Below are 21054 nucleotides of genomic sequence, written 5' to 3'. Positions count from 1 at the left end.
TTTTTTTTATTTATATATCAACTGGCTCCAGAAAGTTAAACAGATTTGTAAATTACTTCTATTAAAAAATCTTAATGCTTTCAGTACTTATGAGCTTCTGAAGTTAAGGTTGTTCTTTTCTGTCTAAGTGCTCTCTGATGTGTCTTGGGAATCGCCCAGTTTAGAAGAGGTTTGCTATGGGGATTCCCGAGACACGTGTCATCAGAGATCACTTAGACAGAAAAGAACAACCTTAACTTCAGCTGCTCATAAGTACTGAAAGGATTAAGATTTTTTAATTGATGTAATATACAAATCTGTTTAACTTTCTGGAGCCAGTTGATATATAAAAAAAAGTTTTTCTTGGATAACCCCTTTAACACTATCCCTCAAGTTTTTCATGCTTCTAAATGGCACATCTGCTTAGAACTGCAGCCAACATAGCCGCCAGTAATTTGCAGGGACTATTGTATGAGTTCTGAAGTGTGCCTGTACATATAGTGATATATAATCAGATGTGCTATTCAGAAGCATAGGAAAGCTAGGTGAGAATGTCCCAGGCTACTGAATAACACCTTTGCTTATGGCTGTAAACAGGCAAACTTCATAACTCATATAATAAGTACAGGGTCTGACTGTCACACACATGTACAGTATAAGCAGATTATAGGCTAGGTCAGACATTCTCCTAGCTTCCCTATGCACCTGAATGGCATATTTGCACCATAAGGTACTATAGAAATGTCATGCAACACAATGCATGACATTATGTGTGCACAGGGCACTGTTGGGCACTATGGATTCAGAGTGCAGTCGGACAGTATATGGTGGTATCCTCCAGTATAATGCAATACAGTAGAGGACTTTATGTTTGCACAGGACACTGGTGGTCACTACGGTTGCTGTGTACCTAGTGTTCCTCGAGTTTACTATTGACAAAAGTCCTTCTAACCCTTACGGTGAACCTGAGAAGTTCAGCACCATGTCACCACCCTGACAAGATTGTGTTCACATACGGCGGGGGGAGGAGTCAGTGGCAGCGCAGCCAAGTTTCAGACACTAGAGGCTCCACAGCCTTAATGAGTTTGCTGTGCATTGGGCGTTGGGTGAGCTGAATTAAGGGAAAGTGACTGCAGGCTAATCTGGCACCTGTTCTGCCCCTGCAATGCGGGAGTGTGCAAGATTTGCGGGACCCACAGGCATAGTGTTTGACTGCTTGCAACATACCAAATTCCACCCGCAAGTATTTCAGTGGGTACCACGGGGCCTGCGGGATCCCAATCCCAATGCAGTTCTCTACAACAGAGCCAAGGACTTTTTATGATATCATTAAAGGTCCTTGAAAAGATGGGGTTGCTATAGAAAAGGGGACAGCTGCAAAAATGGGGGGCTTTAGATGACTTCCTTTAGTCTATTGTTTGTCGGAGATGTCATCATGGTGGCTTGGCCCAGAAGGAGAACAAACCTGTGTAGAATGTCACCTGTGAGTCACTGGATGTAATAGTTATTATGTATTTACTAAATCTGATCAGTATAACATGGGGTGAGTGTTAAAAAAAATTGCTATGGGACCTAGTATTGTCTGGCAACACCTCTGTTTGTACTATTGATTTATGCGCAATGTGAAATGCTTAGTGACCATTTCATACTAAAGGAATATTTTGGAACTTCATTTATTTAGAGTAAAGAGCTTACTCACCTGGAGGACAGTAGCAACCCTCTACACAGTGTTCATCACAAACAAGATGTCTTTCTGGATCAGAACAACTTTTCATACAGGGTGAGCCACACTCCCTATAGAGCATGTTGGATGGACAAGATTTGTCTGCAAGAAAACAGTAACATTTAACATTAAGGGTACAAACAGACACCAAAGAGCTTGTGTTAATCATAACAACTGTACTTTTTTATATGTATGTTTTATATGTATGAAATATAGTGAAACCTCTCTAGAAGACCACCTCTTTGAATAGGCCACAACCTTATCCAGACCAGATTTTTTTTCATGTTTAGCCCACCAAACACTTTGTGTATCTGGTTGATAGGGACCCCATTCTGATCTTTGCATTGGGGACCCCTGAATCTTATGTATTTCAATAGAAAGTCAAATATTGGATCATCATATAAATATCAATAAGCAATGTATGGGTACTGTATGAGAATAATTTTAATTCCTACTACAATGTGAAACAATGATTTTGACAGCTTTAAGATTCCTGCTCCTCATCTTCTTCTAATTAGGTGGACTTGCTATCAATTTTTTTCCCTCCCAAGAACATTCCAAAACTTTTAAATTCCATCAGGTCGGGAGACCATGATGTTAACAAGAGGGAACCATCTGATCCTTCTTCTAGGGTGCTAAGGGTCTATAAAGCAGATGAGACTCTCCTCTCTGACATGAAGACAGAGTGGATGAAACTTAAGAAAGGGCCGGTTCTCCATTTAAAGATTTTGCTCCATGTTTCCGATCCAGGAGAGTCAGTTACGTTCCTGGGGGTTGATACTCCAGGTGGATATGGCCATATCCAATCTATCAAAGTGCACTGTGGTCCCTGCAGATGATGGCTCTCATCTGCAGGACCCGATGGATAGAGGAGCAGATACACTGCCATGTCTGCCTCTGCTTCTGTTGTCATAGCCTCAATTGTGGTGGCTTCCTTGTCTGCAAGTCATCCAGAATGATATTGATAGCGAAGAATCATGAGACAACATTCTGTCCGCCTTCAAGTCTGTTAATTTGACAACAGATTTGATGCAGATCAAACTTAAACTGGCTTCCAAGTCTATGCAGAACTAATAGCTTAAAAAGCAATCCAGCTTCAACGGCAGAAAATGTATTAATTCTTGACTAAAAAGCAAGACTTTAAAAAGTACCTGTCACCAAATAAACTGTTCTCAACTACCTCAGGCTATGTTCCCCAACTACTCCTAACACCCTTAAAAACAATCTCAGAGCTTTAAAAGCTTTCTTCCTGCTCCTGCAATTTCCCAGAAGGAGAAAGTGAGCATTTCCCAGCAGTGAGGCTCTCTTGCAGCTTTCAGTCTGTGCAGCATTCTGTGAGAATCTGTGGAGCTTTCACTTTCTGTGCAGCTGTCAATCAAGCTCAGTGCAGAGAAAAATTTCATGATTTTGGACTCCTGCCAGGCCGGGAGGAGACCAAACTCACTGTATTATTTGTGGCAGGGAACAGAACAGAGCCACCTAATGGCCGTTTTTTATAGTACATTTTAAACATATTTATGTTGATAATTTTAAAAGCAAGTGAATGGGAACGTGTCTGCTAATTACGCAAGGAACACTATATTAAAATGTTTATTTGGTGACAGGTACTCTTTAATTAATCCATGTAAAAATCCAAGAAATCCAAGCTGAGTTCCATCGTTTTTTTTTGTTTTATGACTATGTGCCTCTAAGAGGCTTTGGGGATCTGCTCCCCCCCCCCCTGTCCCCATCTGTATTCCGTTTTGCAGCTCTGCATCTTTCCATAGGGGGTTGTTTTCTCAATTTCAACGAGGATTGGGTTAAATCCATACAGGATCCTTGGGTCATAACAGACGGCTACTCCATAGATGTCAAGGACAAAGCTTTTTTTTTTTCAAGCAAAACAGACTGCTTTAAGGAGCATATTCAAAAATATCTTGTTAAAGGAGCCATAGGGGATGCTCCCACCTTCAGAGCTCAGAACAGGGATCTATTACCCAGTTTTCTTTATACCAATAGGCTGGAGAATGAAAATCGCTTTGCGGTTCTACCTGGTTCCAGGAGGTACCTATGGATTTCTGGCCAGGTGTCACATAATGCAGGGATAAATGCAGTCTTGAGTTCACCCACAGCCACTTTGTACTTTGGTATCTACACTAAAAGAAAGATTCTCAAGTAGACGGCGATCCCTGTTCTAAGAAAGTGCAGGGGCGTAACAAGGTCCAAAAGTAATAAACACCACAGTACAGCCATCAGAGAAGCAGGTCAGGACACAAAGGGTTCACAGGTGAATACAAGAAACAAGTAGTCAAACAAGCCGGTTCAAAACTGAGATAGCAGCAAAGGTACCAAATCAATAAGCAGAGAATACCAATGTCACAAGCCAAGATCAGAATACATGGGATTTAACAAGCAAGGAGTATACAAAAACTAGTACAAAGGAGCTGAACACAAGCAGCTTGAGATACAAACTGACTGCAGCGGTGGACGTCGCTTGGCTGCCTCTTGATTTGCCCATGTGGGTATCTCTGTGGTGTTCATTGTTGTTGCACCTTTGAACTGCCATTTTATTTTGTATTATTTTGTAATACTTCATATGGCACCCTGTGAACCCCTACTCTGTAGATCCTTCGAGGGCTACTTAACATTTATTCTATATTACTATTACTATGTGTATAGCTTCCAGAGACATTCATTTTTTTCAGCTGCTATCATCTCTGTTTTTATCATGTTTTTATGTGTCATTTTGTGTATTCAATAAAGATCACATTTTGTGATTATCATATCTTGGTCTGCTGCAGTATCAGTGTTTGGTTTGGTAGTTTATAGCTGCGTTTAGCAGTCCTTTTTACGTGGTCCATAACTTATGCTGTAGGAGCATACAGAGAATTTGTACATACCCCCCTCCTTACACTTACAGCTTTATGACACCCGTGTTTTTGGTTTTTATTTTTTCTATAGGTCCATACAACTGTTCTACTTATAAGCCTGAAGTAAAATACTGATGACTGATTCCTCAGATGAATACCTCAATGCTTATTTATTTATTTGAAAGCATAGTTTGTAAACCTACAACAAAAATCTGAACTTCTCCAGTTTTGTGGCTGTCCTCTATGAAGAATGCACTGATGGGAATACTCTGCAACAGTTGAACAAATGCAGGATGTCCGATCAGCTGCCTTACATCGACACAAGTCTTGCCTGCAAGCTTCTATATACGGCTCAACTGCAATCATTGGATGACAGTTTTCAAAATGATTACTTGTCAATGCAACTTCACATATTGCTTCCTAAAAGACATAAACAATGCAGTGAAAAGAATAAGTTCATACACAGTCCGTACAGTAGGTGATAAACATGCTAGTTAGTTATTGAGTTTTACTGTTAAGATCCATATGCACCAGATGAAAATAATAGTCAAAGCAGAATGTTAACAGAAGGAGTCATAAATTATGAATGATAACAGAAATATTATAGATATGTTGTGTAGTCCGTTAATGTAGCTGTAGCCATGGTTATATTGATCGCGTTAATAACAAAGTGTTCACCTAACACAAGTTGGCACTTGAACGAAAACAATGACGGAAGATAGCAGGAGAACAGGAGCACGGAACTGAACCAGGTACGTATGGTTGTCATCAGTGTCACCTGCACTACCTATCTGTACCGACAGGTTAGTCCAGGTGACACTGATGACAGATTTCCTTTAGGTAAAAATATCTTAATTCTTTAAGGATCAAGATGATGCTGGCATACATCTGTATTTCTTACTATAGTGCTTATTAGAGGCATAACGCTTCCTGCATCCTAGTAGAGTACAGTGTCTAAAGCAATGAAGTATATAGAATGAATAGTTAACATTTTTTTAGGCTTTTGTCTTTGGTGGATAAGCTATTGGCAGATATTAAACAGTTTTGCCAAATAACTTGTCCAAGTTTTCATTAACATTTCGGCAGGTGGGATTGCTAATTTGATACATGCTGACCAAAATTGCTTCATTCTGCAAAAGATTTATTTTAATAACAGAAGAATATTTTACTATTTGCAGGTGTGAATGTAAATGGAGGCCTGATGCATAATCTCATTGGTTGAAATGGCATTTCATACTGTGAAGTAACCATGGCCATACTTACAAAGCTTGATTTTGGTGCATACATGTATTAGTTGGATCAGTTTATTGTATAAAAATCCTAAGACTTGGCTTACCATTCCCTTGCGTCGGTCTATATCCTGCCATCTTTTGTTTTCCTTGGTTAACAAGCCACAAACCTCTTGTATGAGAGAAGAGAGGACAGAATCTCCCTTTATGCAATCATTTTTACTGTTTTATCTTTCCAGTATTTCTTAGATTTACTTTATGCTGCAAACTGTAGATTGATTTGTCTTTATTATGGTTTATTGGTTAATTGGGGGAAATCCTTACTTCTACCCATAGGTCCTGTGGGGCTCAACTACATAGTAAATCCTAGGCCCTGTGGGGCTCAACAATAGCAAACCCTAGTTGAGCCCCACATTGTAGAGGGCCTATAGTTTGATATTTGGGACCTTCAAAGGCAATCTGTTATTAACATCACCTGCACTAAACCTTTTGGTATAGGCTTGTAGTGCGGGTGATGCTGATGACAATAGTATTTACTGTTACCTGGGTGCTCCGTGAGGCCCTGATTCTCCGGTATTTTCGATTTTCCTAACACAGAAATTAAAGGGGTACTCCAGTTGAAAAAAATAAAAATTTTCAAATCAACTGGCTCCAGAAAGTTAAACAGATTTGTTAATTATTTCTATTAAAAAAACCTTAATCCTTCCAGTACTTATCAGCTGTTGTATGCTACAGAAGAAGTTGAATTGTTCTTTTCTGTCTGACCATAGACCTCTCTGCTGACACTGTTTGTGTCAGGAACTGTCCAGAGTAGGAGCCAATCCACATAGCAAACCTCTCCTGCTCTGGACAGTTCCTGGCATGGACAGAGGTGTCAGCAGAGAGCACTGTGGTCAGCAGAAAGCACTTTTTTACTATATCCCTTTTGTCAGACTTTTTTTTACTGTACTCCTTTTTATTACATTTTTTCTTTATACTATTAAAGGATAATTGTTTTCAATAATAATTATGATAATAATGTTATATTACTGTAGTCCTACTTTAATAGTCCAATATATTATACTCTCTTTAAGGTTAAAACAACACTTTTGTCCAAGTAGCAGGATCACAGAACAAACAGTGTCCTTTCAAGGTCCCCAGGGCTGACTGCAGAGCATTTCTCCAGTGTCCAATTGGGTAGTGGGAAAGCTTATGAACTTGTTAGACCCTATGGTCATGCAAACAATGGATTCAATGGCCGGAATCAAACATTATCTTGAGCCCAACCTTACTTAGGAAGCTGCCTAAGAACTGAAGCTGTAGATGACAGCAGGAGCATCCAGAAAGTCACAAACCCCACTCAACTACAGCCATACCAAAGGATGTTGCTGCAGGCTGTATATTTTCTTTTTATCCATCTCTCATATTTTCTTTAGATGATGGATGGAAGTCATAGGCAGTGATTGTTTAAAGAATTGATAATTAAAAATATTATATTGTATATAATATTATTTTACATATATAATTTCTAAAATTTTATATTATAATATTTACCACTGAACCATCATGTTAGGTTAGAGTGTAAAGGAATCTGACTAAATAGTCAGACAAAATGGGAGTAACAGTAGACTTATCCACTGATTACTTACAGATTCCATACTACCTACAGAAGAAGTACTACAACAAACTCCTTGAAGATATCTCCTAGATGAAAATATGAATATTATTGTGATGCACAACCATGTACAGTATCCAGTACAGTAAAGCCAATCAAATATAAAAGAATATATTCATGATATACAGTGGGGCAAAAAAGTATTTAGTCAGCCACCAATTGAGCAAGTTCTCCCACTTAGAAAGATGCGAGAGTCCTGTAATTTTCATCATAGGTATACTTCAACTATGAGAGACATAATGAGAAAAAAAATCCATAAAATCACATTGTCTGATTTTTAAAGAATTTAATTGCAAATTATACTACTAAGGCTGAGAAAGGCAAGGCAGGCACCAAAGCTGGGATATCTGGGGTTAAAGCTACAGTGTGGGGAGTGGAACAGCGCAGAGGTAATGAATGGATGTACTTCGGGGGGGGGGGGGGGGGCAATCTATTGTTCAGAGCTTGTATATGCAGTATGCAAGTAGAAAAAAAAAAAAGGTAGATTGCACTCACCCACTTATGAAGTTAAAACGTCTTCTTTATTTGAACATCATTAAAACATGCCGAGGGAGAGGGTAGAGAGACGCGGTCAGCATAGGCTGACTGACCGGCCGAGGCGAGGCATCGCTCCTTTCGCGGTTCAGCTCGCTTTCTCAAGCCTCAAGGCTTGAGAAAGCGGGCTGAACTGCGAAATGAGCGCTGCCTCGCCTCGGCCGGTCAGTCAGCCTACGCTGACCGTGTCTCTCTACCCTCTCCCTCGGCATGTTTTAATGATGTTCAAATAAAGAAGATGTTTTAACTTCATAAGTGGATGAGTGCAATCTACCTTTTTTTTCTACTTGCATACTGTAATTGCAAATAATGGTGGGAAATAAGTATTTGTTCAACAACAAAAGTTCATCTCAGAACTTTTTTATATACCCTTTGTTGGCAATGACAGAGGTCAAACGTTTTCTATAAGTCTTCACAGAGTTTTCACACACTGTTGCTGGTATTTTGGCCCATTTCTCCATTCAGATCTCCACTAGAGCAGTGATGTTTTGGTACTGTCGCTGGGCAACATGGACTTTCAACTCCCTCCAAGAGATCTGGAGACTGGCTAGGCCACTCCAGGACCTTGAAATGCTTCTTACGAAGCCACTCCTTTGTTAACTGGGCGGTGTGTTTGGGAACATTGTCATGCTGAAAGATCCAGCCACATTTCATCTTCAATGCCCTTGCTGATGGAAGGAGGTTTTCACTCAAAATCTCATGATACATGGCCCCATTCTTTCTTTCCTTTACACGGATCAGTCGTCCTGGTCCCTTAGCAGAAAAACAGCCCCAAAGCATGATGTTTCCACCCCCATGCTTCACAGTAGGTATGGTGTTCTTTGGATGAAACTCAGCATTCTTTCTCCTCCAAACACGACGAGTTGAGTTTTTACCAAAAAGTTCTACTGTACTTTGGTTTTATCTGACCATATGACATTCTCCCAATACTCTTCTGGATCATCCAACTGCTCTATAGCAAACTTCAGATGGGCCTGAACATGTTCTGGCTTAAGCTGGGGGACACATCTGGCACTGCATGATTTGAGTCCCCGGCAGCATAGTGTGTTACTGATGGTAGCCTTTGTTACTTTGGTCCCAGCTCTCTCCACGTCATTCACTAGGTCCCCCTATGTGGTTCTGGGATTTTTGCTCACCGTTCTTGTAATTATTTTGACACCACAGGATGAGACCTTGGGTGGAGCCCCAGATCGAGGAAGATTATCAGTGGTCTTATATGTATTCCATTTTCTAATAATTGCTCCCACAGTTGATTTCTTCATGCTGAGCTGGTTGCCTATTGCAGATTCAGTCTTCTCAGCTTGGTGCAGGTCTACAATTTTGTTTCTGGTGTCCTTTGACAGCTCTTTGGTCTTGGCCATAGTGGAGTTTGGAGTGGGAGTGTTCGAGGTTGTGGACAGGTGTCTTTCATACTGATAACAAGTTCAAACAGGGGCCATTAATACAGGTAACAAGTGGAGGACAGAGGAGACTCTTAAAGAAGAATTTACAGGTCTGTGAGAGCCAGAAATCTTGCTTGTTTGTAGGTGACCAAATACTTATTTTCCACCATAATTAGCAAATCAATTATTTAAAAATCAAACACTGTGATTTTATGAATTTTTTGTTCTCATTATGTCTCTCATAGTTGAGGTCTACCTATGATGAAAATTACAGGCCTCTCTCATCAGAAAGTGGAAGAACTTGCACAATTGGTGGCCCCACTGTATGATGTTTCTACTGAACGAAAGATATGATTATAGTTACATTTTCCTTAGAAGAACAATCACTCCAATTGGCAGGTGTTGCGTCTGGACAGTTTTCATTTGGACCATCTGCTTTTTGAAGATTCCCAAACTCTGTCTCTGTAAGAGGAATGTCTAGAGAAGAGAAGAAAAATATTAATATTAAAGATTCTGGTATCCATTCTGTTTTGTGCAGTATCATCATGGGGCAACAAATATATTGAATAAGGCTGGTTTCACACTGCAATATTTGGTACAGTATTTTTAATCAGTATTTGTAAGCCAAAACCCCCAAAAAAACAAATCTTTGTATATCTTAACATTAACCCCTTAACGACCAAGGAAGTATATTTACGTCCATGACCGGTTCCAGCGATATAATGCGGGGTCACGCGGTGTCGCGGGGTCATATTGGGTTGGTCCCGGCATTTATCTGAAGCCGGGACCTCGGGCTAATAGCGTGCGGCAGCGATCGCGGTGCCACGCGCCATTACCCCTTTAGACGCGATGTTCAAAGTTGAACGCAGCATCTAAAACGAAAGTGAAAGCTGCCCGGCTGTTCAGTGGGGCTGATCGGGATCACCGCAGTGAAAATGCGGTGTACTGATCAGCTGGGACACGAGCGGAGGTCCTCTTACCTGCCTCTGGCGTGTCCTTTTGGCGATTGCTTGCTCCAAGCCTGAGATGCAGGCTTGAGCAATCGACCGCCGATAACACTGATCACTGCACAGCTGTGGCTTTGCAGTGAACAGTGCTGGCAATCAGTGTGTGCATTGCTATAGGTCCCTATGGGAGCTATAACACTGCAAAAAAAAGTGTAAAAAAAAGTTAATAAATGTGATTTAACCCTTTCCTTTATAAAAGTTCAAATCACTCCCCTTTTCCCATAAAAAACACCATGTAAATAAAAATAAATATAAACATATGTGGTATTACCGCGTGCGTAAATGTCTGAACTATAAAAATATATAATTAATTAAACCGCACGGTCAATGGCGCGGTTTAATTAATTCCAAAGTCCAAAATAACGTATTTTTGATTGCTTTTTATATCATGAAAAAATGAATGAAAAGCGATTAAAAAGTCCGATCAATACTAAAATGGTACGGCTAAAAACTTCAGATCACGGCGCAAAAAATGAGCCCTCATACCACCCCATAAGCAGAAAAATAAGAAAGTTATAGGGGTCAGAAGATGACAATTTTAAACGTATACGTTTCCATGCATGTAGTTATGATTTTTTCCAGAAGTACGACAAAATCAAACCTATATAAGTAGGGTATAATTTTAATCGTATGGACCTACAGAATAAATATCTGGTGTTATTTTTACTGAAAATATTTACTGCATAGAAACGGAAGCCCCCAAAAGTTACAAAATGGCGTTTTTTCTTCAATTTCGTCGCACAATTATTTTTTTTCCGTTTCACTGTAGATTTTTGGGTAAAATGACTGAGGTCACTGCAAAGTAGAATTGGTGGCGCAAAAAATAAGCAATCATATGGGTTTTTAGGTGCAAAATTGAAAGGGTTATGATTTTTAAAAGGTGAGGAGGAAAAAACGAAAGTACAAAAACCAAAAAAAACTCAGTCCTTAAGGAGTTCAATTTTTTTTCTTTGTAGGCCCTGATTTAGGATTAAAACTACTAGTGCAAAATATTGAGCTCACTACTGCATGAGACCAGCCTAAGAAGTGGACTTTGCTCTACTAGATACTATTATTTTATGGCATAGCAATTTATCTACGCTTGTTATTTTTTCTTATGTGCTTGCCTTTGTTAAATCTCATTTGTCATGAAAGTAAACTACAGTTGCAATCAAAATTATTCAAACCCCATTGCATATTAGCTTTCTTTGCTAAATTGACAAATTTTAAACTATTTGTAAAAGAATAAAAATGAAATAAAAATCATTGTAAATAGCTCAATACAACTAATATAACAAGTGGTTTCACCAAATTTTGCACAAAATGCTTTTCTACTGTCTGCTACAGTCTGAGAATTATTCAACCACCTGAATAGAATTCCTCATAAGAGCATACACTACATTTGCAAATCAGTCTCAACTTGTCTCAAGCATCAAAACTTTATTAGTTACATCAGGTGCCCTTGATGGCATATTAGAAATAAGTCAAAATATTGGTCGAAAGGGTTAAGAGAAGAGATTATTGCCTTGCACAAATAAGGAAATGGATATAAGAGATTGCAAAAAGGAACTAAATGTTCCTAGAGGTACAGTTGGAAGCATAGTTCCCACGTTCAAAGTTAAGGGAACAATGACTACACTATCTGAATGTGGCAGAAAGAGGGAGCTAACACCAGCTGCCCCCCAATTCCTGAGGAGGCCGGTGGTGATAACCCCCCACTGCAAAAGACCTGCAGTAAGATTTGGTAGTAGCGGGCACTGAGGTTTCCATTTGCACAGCAAGGCACATACTAAACACTGAAGGTCTCCACGCCTGAACTCCGAAAACATGCCTCTCTACTGAGCCAAAATCGTAAGAAAAGTCAACTTCAGTATGCTTTAAACCATACAAATGAAGTTTTGGGATACTGTTCTTTTGGGCAATTAAACAAAAGTAGAACTATTTGGACCTATGGATCAGCAGTATGTCTGGAGGAGGAAGAATAAAGCACATGCTAAAAGAGAACACTCAACAGTGAAGCATGGTGGTCAATAGCCCCCCCACCACCACCCCCACTGTGACCACTGTGAAGCTTTGGGACCATTTTGCTTCCTAGAGCACTGGAAATCTGCAGTGGAGGTCAAGATAGATTCAATCAAGTATTAGGAAATCCTAAGAGACAACATCATTGTCACGATCCCGGCTGGTAGGAGGTGGATCCTCTGTGCCAGAGAGGGATTGGCGTGGACCGTGCTAGTGGACCGGTTCTAAGTCACTACTGGTGTTCACCAGAGCCCGCCGCAAAGCGGGATGGTCTTGCTGCGGCGGTAGTGACCAGGTCGTATCCACTAGCAACGGCTCAACCTCTCTGACTGCTGAAGATAGGCGCGGTACAAGGGAGTAGACAAAGCAAGGTCGGACGTAGCAGAAGGTCGGGGCAGGCAGCAAGAATCGTAGTCAATAAGGCAAGCAGGAGGTCAAGTACACGGTATGGATAAACACAGTAACGCTTTCACTAGGCTCTAAGGCAACAAGATCCGGCAAGGGAGTGCATGGGAGGAGATCAGATATAGTCTGGGAGCAGGTGGAAGCCAATTAAGCTAATTGGGCCAGGCACCAATCATTGGTGCACTGGCCCTTTAAGTCTCAGGGAGCTGGCGCGCGCGCGCCCTAGAGAGCGGAGCCGCGCGCGCCAGCACATGACAGCAGGGGACGGGAACGGGTAAGTGACCTGGGATGCGATTCGCGAGCGGGCGCGTCCCGCTGTGCGAATCGCATCCCCGACGGCCATGACAGTGCAGCGCTCCCGGTCAGCGGGACCGACCGGGGCGCTGCGGAGAGAGAGACGCCGTAAGCCCTCCGGGGAGGAGCGGGGACCCGGAGCGCTAGGCGTAACAGTACCCCCCCCCCTTAGGTCTCCCCTTCTCTTTGTCCGGTAACTGCCTCCCCTGGGATGAGGACACCGGGAAAGAAAGGAGGGTTTCCTCAACGGCAGGCAGTACAGCAGGAGTGGGAATGGGGAGGGAGGGCAGAGGGCGAGGCCTGGCACGGGGCAGTGTGACACCAGGACGGGGGCCATGGGGAGGCACCGAGGCTTGCCTGACTGGACTGGGAGGGGGGGAGAGGCACTTTTTATGGCAGGACGGCAGACCGGTTACAGGGGGAACCACAGGGTCACGGCAGGGAGTACTGGGAACCGGTTTAAGGCAGTCCTTGAAACAAGAGGAACCCCAGCTCTTGATCTCCCCTGTGGACCAATCCAGGGTTGGGGAATGGTGTTGAAGCCAGGGTAGTCCAAGGAGAATTTCGGAAGTGCAATTGGAGAGGACCAAAAACTCAATTTTTTCGTGATGAGGTCCGATGCACATTAGGAGGGGCTCCGTGCGGTAACGCACGGTGCAATCCAACCTGACTCCGTTGACCACGGAAATGCAGAGTGGCTTGACGAGACGGGTCACCGGGATGCGGAATTTATTCACCAAGGACTCACGAATAAAATTCCCAGAGGCACCAGAGTCCAGGCAGGCCACGGCTGAGAGGGAGGAGTTGGCTGAAGGGGAAATCCGCACGGGCACCGTGAGACGTGGAGAAGCCGGCTTAGAATCAAGAGACGCCACACCCACGAGAGCTGGGTGCGAGCGTGCGTTTCCCAGACGTGGAGGGCGGATAGGGCAATCCACCAAGTAATGTTCGGTACTGGCACAGTACAGACAAAGATTCTCTTCCCTACGGCGATTCCTCTCCTCCCGGGTCAGGCGAGACCGATCCACTTGCATGGCCTCCTCGGCGGGAGGCCTAGGCGTAGATTGCAACGGAGACTGTGGGAGAGGTGCCCAGAGATCTAAGTCTTTTTCCTGGCGGAGCTCTTGATGTCTCTCAGAAAAACGCATGTCAATGCGAGTGGCTAGATGAATGAGTTCGTGCAGGTTAGCAGGAGTTTCTCGTGCGGCCAGAACATCTTTAATGTTGCTGGATAGGCCTTTTTTAAAGGTCGCGCAGAGGGCCTCATTATTCCAGGATAGTTCAGAAGCAAGAGTACGGAATTGTATGGCGTACTCGCCAACGGAAGAATTACCCTGGACCAGGTTCAGCAGGGCAGTCTCAGCAGAAGAGGCTCGGGCAGGTTCCTCAAAGACACTTCGAATTTCCGAGAAGAAGGAGTGTACAGAGGCAGTGACGGGGTCATCGCGGTCCCAGAGCGGTGTGGCCCATGACAGGGCCTTTCCAGACAGAAGGCTGACTACGAAAGCCACCTTAGACCTTTCAGTAGGAAACTGGTCCGACATCATCTCCAAGTGCAGGGAACATTGCGAAAGAAAGCCACGGCAAAACTTAGAGTCCCCATCAAATTTGTCCGGCAGGGACAAGCGGAGGCTAGGAGTGGCCACTCGCTGCGGAAGAGGTGCAGGAGCTGGCGGAGGAGATGGTTGCTGCTGCTGTAGCTGAGACTGAAATTGCTGTAGCTGTGACTGAAGCTGCTGTAGCTGCGACTGGAGTTGCTGTGTCATGGTGGTCAAGTACGACAGCTGGTGATCTTGTTGGGCGATCTGTCGGGCTTGCTGGGCGACCAGTGTAGTGAGGTCGGCGACAACTGGCAGAGGAACTTCAGCGGGATCCATGGCCGGATCTACTGTCACGATCCCGGCTGGTAGGAGGTGGATCCTCTGTGCCAGAGAGGGATTGGCGTGGACCGTGCTAGTGGACCGGTTCTAAGTCACTACTGGTGTTCACCAGAGCCCGCCGCAAAGCGGGATGGTCTTGCTGCGGCGGTAGTGACCAGGTCGTATCCACTAGCAACGGCTCAACCTCTCTGACTGCTGAAGATAGGCGCGGTACAAGGGAGTAGACAAAGCAAGGTCGGACGTAGCAGAAGGTCGGGGCAGGCAGCAAGAATCGTAGTCAATAAGGCAAGCAGGAGGTCAAGTACACGGTATGGATAAACACAGTAACGCTTTCACTAGGCTCTAAGGCAACAAGATCCGGCAAGGGAGTGCATGGGAGGAGATCAGATATAGTCTGGGAGCAGGTGGAAGCCAATTAAGCTAATTGGGCCAGGCACCAATCATTGGTGCACTGGCCCTTTAAGTCTCAGGGAGCTGGCGCGCGCGCGCCCTAGAGAGCGGAGCCGCGCGCGCCAGCACATGACAGCAGGGGACGGGAACGGGTAAGTGACCTGGGATGCGATTCGCGAGCGGGCGCGTCCCGCTGTGCGAATCGCATCCCCGACGGCCATGACAGTGCAGCGCTCCCGGTCAGCGGGACCGACCGGGGCGCTGCGGAGAGAGAGACGCCGTAAGCGCTCCGGGGAGGAGCGGGGACCCGGAGCGCTAGGCGTAACAATCATGATGAAGCTGAACTTTGGGTTGCATTGGACCTTTCAAAATGACAATGTTCGCAAGCTAACAACAAAGTCCTCCAAGACTTGGTTTCAGGGAAGTCCTGAACGATTTTTGAGTGAATGCCTCAGTAGCTTGACATGAATCTTATAGATAATCTTTGGTAGGATTGGAAAAAGGTGTTTCCAGCACAACAACCCAAGAATAGTGAGCTAGAAGCTATTGTCTGCACTGTGTGCACTGCAGTTGCAGCAGATCATATCAACAAAAAAGTACTCTACTAAGTACTAAAGAGTCTTGTCATTCAGGGGTTCAACAATTCAGAGGCTGCAGTAGTCATTAAAAGTGGCATTTCTGTTGAATTTGGTGAAACCACATATATTAGAGACATGTCAAAAGTTTTGATTTGTTGGGGTCTCAATGCTGGGATCCCCCACCAATCAGGAGAACGAGTGGGGAGAAGCGTATTCTAAAGCAATTCATTTCCTTGTTCAGAAAGATCTTCCTATTGCAGCCACATAGACTTTTGTTCATCTGATCTGTGGGGGTTTCAGCACTGAGATGCTGATTGATAAAAACTTACGGTAACATTTTAAAAGTTGTTTTGAAATGTCAGGGACATAAACATTTTTGTGCAAATAGATGACAGTTTTAAAAGAAGGGCTGAACAATTTTATTGCCACTATATGTAATTGTCTGCATTATTATTCTATATATTCATTATACAGCTACAGGGCAACCGCCTATAAGGGCAACAGTATTCCACCTATCAAATTTCAATGACCTGAGAATGATTCTTAGTTTTTTAGAATGGCTGTGGAGTTCCTAAGATGGCAGGGGTGCCAAGGAGCTTAACAAAAAAATTTGAATAATGCTAAATTTAATTGCTAAATATACATGTGCATTGTCTGGCTTTCCTGACCGATTACATTAAAGGGGTATTTCGGGCAAAAACATTTTATCCCCTATCCAAAGGATAGAGGATAATATGTCTGATAGCAGGGGGGCCTGATGCAGAGACCCCCCGTGATCTCCCTGTAGCATCCGCATTCTATGCGAGTGCTGAATCTCTAGTTTCTGAAACCTTCGGGTTTCCGGGACTGGGGACGTGACGTCACGCCACGCCCCCTCCATTCTTGTCTATGGAGCTCCGAGGTAGCGTGTTTCGAAGCAGGACAATTAAATCACAAACAAGCCAGGTCTCTTTTAAAGAAGGAAAGACGGAAAAAGAAGCGACAAGAACTAGCGAAACTAAGAGACAAAGGGAGGTGCCATCCGGATTGTCTTAATTTTTATCCTTTATCCTACTACACCGACCGGACCAGGAGGTCACGGGAATAGGACGCCGAGGCTGCCACCTTCTACCATACTACTCCCCAGCGAGTCTACATGTACTTCAAGGTGTTGTACTCTTAGTACAACACCACACAGTAAGGTGCATTTTATCCACACACCTTACTTTAATATCCCACAGTACTTCACTAGGAGCGCACCTCTTCTTTTCAATTACCTTTCAAATATGGTCAATATGGCCTGCAGCTGGAAATTTCAAACCCACCCTGGATCTATAGATAAGGTCATATGAATGGTTTGGTTGCAAAATGATGGCATATAGACTGTGAAACTGGAGTGATTTGCCCATAGCAACCAATAACAGATCAGCTTTCATATCTTAATACGCTCAGGTAAAAAGAAAGCTGAGCTCTGATTGGTTGCTATGGGCAAATCACTCCAGTTTTTGTCTTGGGCAGATTGATAAATCTGGGCCAATATCTTTTAAGACAATTTACTTATTCCCATAAAAAATGTAGCATAGACTTTTTATAAAAAAGAAAGATTTAATACTTACCATACAAATCAAACACACCAATCCCCATGAGACTTCCACATAGTCCACAAGTCTGATTTATATATTTGCTATCAAGCTGGAGCTACATAACAAAAAGAGAAAATTGTACTTACTGCAAGAGCTTTAATATTTATTTTAGCCCTACTATGAACTAGAAAAATCTTAGCAGTCACCAAGTAGTTGTGTGAATGCATAAAAGCAGGAAGTTAAAGGTTACATGACTCTAAGGTGACTTCTAAATTGTATAGTAAGGTACATTATTCCATATAATCAGCAGTATTTGTTGTTGCGTTGTGGTGTTGGTTTGTTGCTGAAGGAGAGGTATTTTTTACTGCACTGCAGTGCTGGTTTATCGCTGGTGGATAATTATTTATTGCTGCATTGTGGTGTTGGTTTATCGTTGGTAACGAGCTATTTATTGCTGCACTAAAGTGTTGGTTTGTTGCTCCAAATGGTGATGCATACACTGTATGTATCAATGTTCACTTTGCTTTCATTGGGCCAAGTGCAAGATCACCTAGTCCAGCAAATTTACAGTGAGCAGAGATGTATACAGTATATGCATTGGCGCTCACAGACATATGATTGGTTCACTAAGGTATTTGTGTCTCTAGTGTGCAGAGCTACTATAATGTATTCTCCCATGCTCATGATGCTGGGCATTACATTTGTATGTTGGAGGTATTCATTGGAAAATCTTCCCAACATATACCTTGGACAAAAGGTTCACATACAATATGTATGCGTACTAGCCTTGCGTACTATATATACTTTGTGCAATAGTACTGGGTATGTTCAGCTTGATGGTGGTAATCTGAAACAGAAATATTTCATACTCATTTACATTCACTTGTTGTTACTTAAATGCTTTCTTTATTTCTTTAATGTTCACTCTTTATCCCTTTTTTAATTTATTGTTTTTACCTCAAAACTTCCATCATGGTACTTCTTGAACATCAGACCAATTGATGAAGATACTTGAGTGTATAGGAAAGTTGTTTGAATTACTACTGTTGATACGCTATGGGGTAGTTGCACACTGAGTAAAAAAGAATAATTATTTATTACTAGATATAGTTTGGATTACAGCTATTTGCCTAATCTTGAGGCAAAATACAAGAGTAAAATCTTACAATATAGTTTTCCCCCAATACTTTACATTTATTTGTCTCAGATGTCTACTGCCTTTTTCCTTCTCCCATAATGATGCCTTGTCTACAACAACTCTTGTGCCTCAAATTATAACCTTTACATTGGATGTACGGTATACTTGTGATATCTGTCTGGGGACCCAATAGTGGTGGTGAACCGCTGGGACAGTTGCAAATATTAAGGTTAAAACTATACCTGCCATAGCTTTAGATATTGTGTCTGTGTGGTTATTTTCATAAAAATCACCAAGGTGGAGTGGTCAAGGGTCCACCCTGTCCTAGACCCACAGCACTTCTGCATATACCCTACCCTATTGCATATTGATAGACAGGCAGGGCCTGATTTACGCTGCTAAGCCCTGCTACATTCCTGTGCATGTGCCATTGTATCCAACTGTGGTAGAGGCATGGTAAGTTTGACAATCCTCAGCCTCTCTACCTCCCCGAGTGTGCACCACCAAAATACCAGGGAGATGTGTGGTGTCTGGGGTGTTGCAACGGTGTGGCAGGGTCTGATGGTATTAACCCTGTGGGGTAAGATTTTATTAACCCCTGGTTATTCGCGATGCCAGGATGTGGTTGTTTTCTGTATAAGGTCCCGCCGACAACCAACCCAAAACGGTAGGCAATAAAGGAATGTCCACAGCAGGAATTATGAGATAACTGGAACTTTTATTTAAACTTCTTATGAAACAGTCTTTACAATTATGCACTTTCTCTAGAGGCAACCGGGATGCAGGATACCTCACAGGCTTGCTGGGACTTATTTATGCAGGCAACTGCGCTACTAATTGTATTCTTGAGTTGAGTAGTAGATACTAGAATTGTAAATAGAGCTTGATAACTCACGTTTTGAAGTGGCTGCAGGTTCTTTAGGTTTTGGCCTAGATGAGATTAATTTAGTAGATGCAGAGATTGTGCTGGCTTTGTAGCCAGGAACCAAGAGAGGGAATTTAGAGACTACAGACCCTTATATACTAAGGAGGCTGGACTAAAGCCCATTAGTTGCAAAGCCTGTAGGTCCTGTACCCAGGGAACTCTGGGTAATGTTAGATGACGGTAGATGACATGACCCAAGAAGGTCCTATACATTTGTACTACTTTATATACAAAGAGCAATATGCACAATACATTTATAATGAATTTCTATAAGGTGAGCAAGGGGTGAGCCCTGCAGGAGAGCCCTATGGCCTGCAGGGACTCTTCCTGAGGGGACTTAGGAAGGATACAGGACCATGTCCTTTACCGGGACACCACAAACCCCCTTACTTAACAAAAGTCATCCCCAACGTAGGTCCCCTTAGGGAGAAGAATGAAATGGCCAGAGGGTCGGATGCAGTCCTGAAGCATTAATCCAAATGTCCCAGTTCAGGCTGATGATAACCAAAATGATGAAAGAAATATATAGAGTCTCTGTGCATTTAAATAATGTCCATAAATGCTCTGGAACTTATTCATATACATTTATTTATTTATTCAAATACATTTTTTTTCTTTTTAGGACTTACTAAGAATACAAGCAATAACACCAATAACATGACATTTGATCTTTGATTTATGTCTGACAGTTGACTGACATGTAGATATTTGACTATGACTATAGAATATTTTTGACAGACACGTGACATAAAGTATGTATAATGACTGTAATGCTTCAACATACTGAAATTAATCTCACTGTTACCTTTTTATTGACATATATTTGATATAATACCACATATTATTTCCCTTGTTATATACTGGTTGTGGATTGGGTTGCCTGAGGCTTTCTGCCCAATGCCTTAGCTACTAGGGTCTATCAGTACTACACACTTTCCCCTAGAACTCGGGATCTAGATAACAATTAAGCATACTGTTACCTTACTGGATACGTGTATTTTTTAGTTAGCTACAGGAATACCTTCTGGCCAGTAAGAGCATCCTGAACACGTAGAGACAAAAGAACACATTAGTACATGACATTTTTGTGCATAACAGTGGTATGGACTTATATAGAACAGCTATAGAACTGATATGTTACAGTCCCTAAGACTCATTTTCTTGTTTGTAAGATATATACATATACCTATCTTTTCTTATGAGTATATGTTCTAAGTTATGTGTACTGGACTTTGAATGTACACTACTGAAGTTTATGTACTGAATTATGTGTACACTGAATTTTATGAATGTGAAGTCAGTCTTGATATCTGATGGGTTTTTGGCTGATTAGGCGTTAGTGAAGGGTGGCGTTTTTGTTACGCCGAGCGCTCCGGGTCCCCGCTCCTCCCCGGAGCGCTCGCTACACTCCTCTCACTGCAGCGCTCCGGTCGGTTCCACGGACCCGGGGCGCTGCGATACCGCCTCTGGCCGGGATGCGATTCGCGATGCGGGTAGCGCCCGCTCGCGATGCGCACCCCGGCT

General features: G+C 42.7%; 1 protein-coding gene across 6 annotated transcripts in view; it reads right to left on the bottom strand.

Annotated features, from left to right (window-relative positions):
* Nucleotides 1-21054, bottom strand: part of LOC130276901 (mucin-5AC-like) — a 442145-nt gene that overhangs the window by 353417 nt on the left and 67674 nt on the right. For 4 of the 6 annotated variants that reach the window (XM_056526890.1, XM_056526891.1, XM_056526895.1 and 1 more), the window contains 5 exons: nt 18425-18539; nt 17501-17582; nt 9715-9827; nt 4755-4971; nt 1679-1804 (listed from right to left, as the gene is read on the bottom strand). In XM_056526890.1, the coding sequence (XP_056382865.1) occupies nt 1679-1804; nt 4755-4971; nt 9715-9827; nt 17501-17582; nt 18425-18539 (653 nt within the window). Of the gene's footprint in view, nt 1-1678; nt 1805-4754; nt 4972-9714; nt 9828-17161; nt 17203-17500; nt 17583-18424; nt 18540-21054 lie in introns of those variants that run through there. The other 2 variants (XM_056526893.1, XM_056526894.1) reach the window with 2 other exon arrangements.

This window comes from Hyla sarda, chromosome 6 (assembly GCF_029499605.1).
Source record: "Hyla sarda isolate aHylSar1 chromosome 6, aHylSar1.hap1, whole genome shotgun sequence".
In the NCBI taxonomy this organism is placed as follows: Eukaryota; Metazoa; Chordata; class Amphibia; order Anura; family Hylidae; genus Hyla; species Hyla sarda.
Note: the sequence above shows the minus strand (reverse complement) of the source record. Positions and strands in the feature narration are given on the sequence as shown.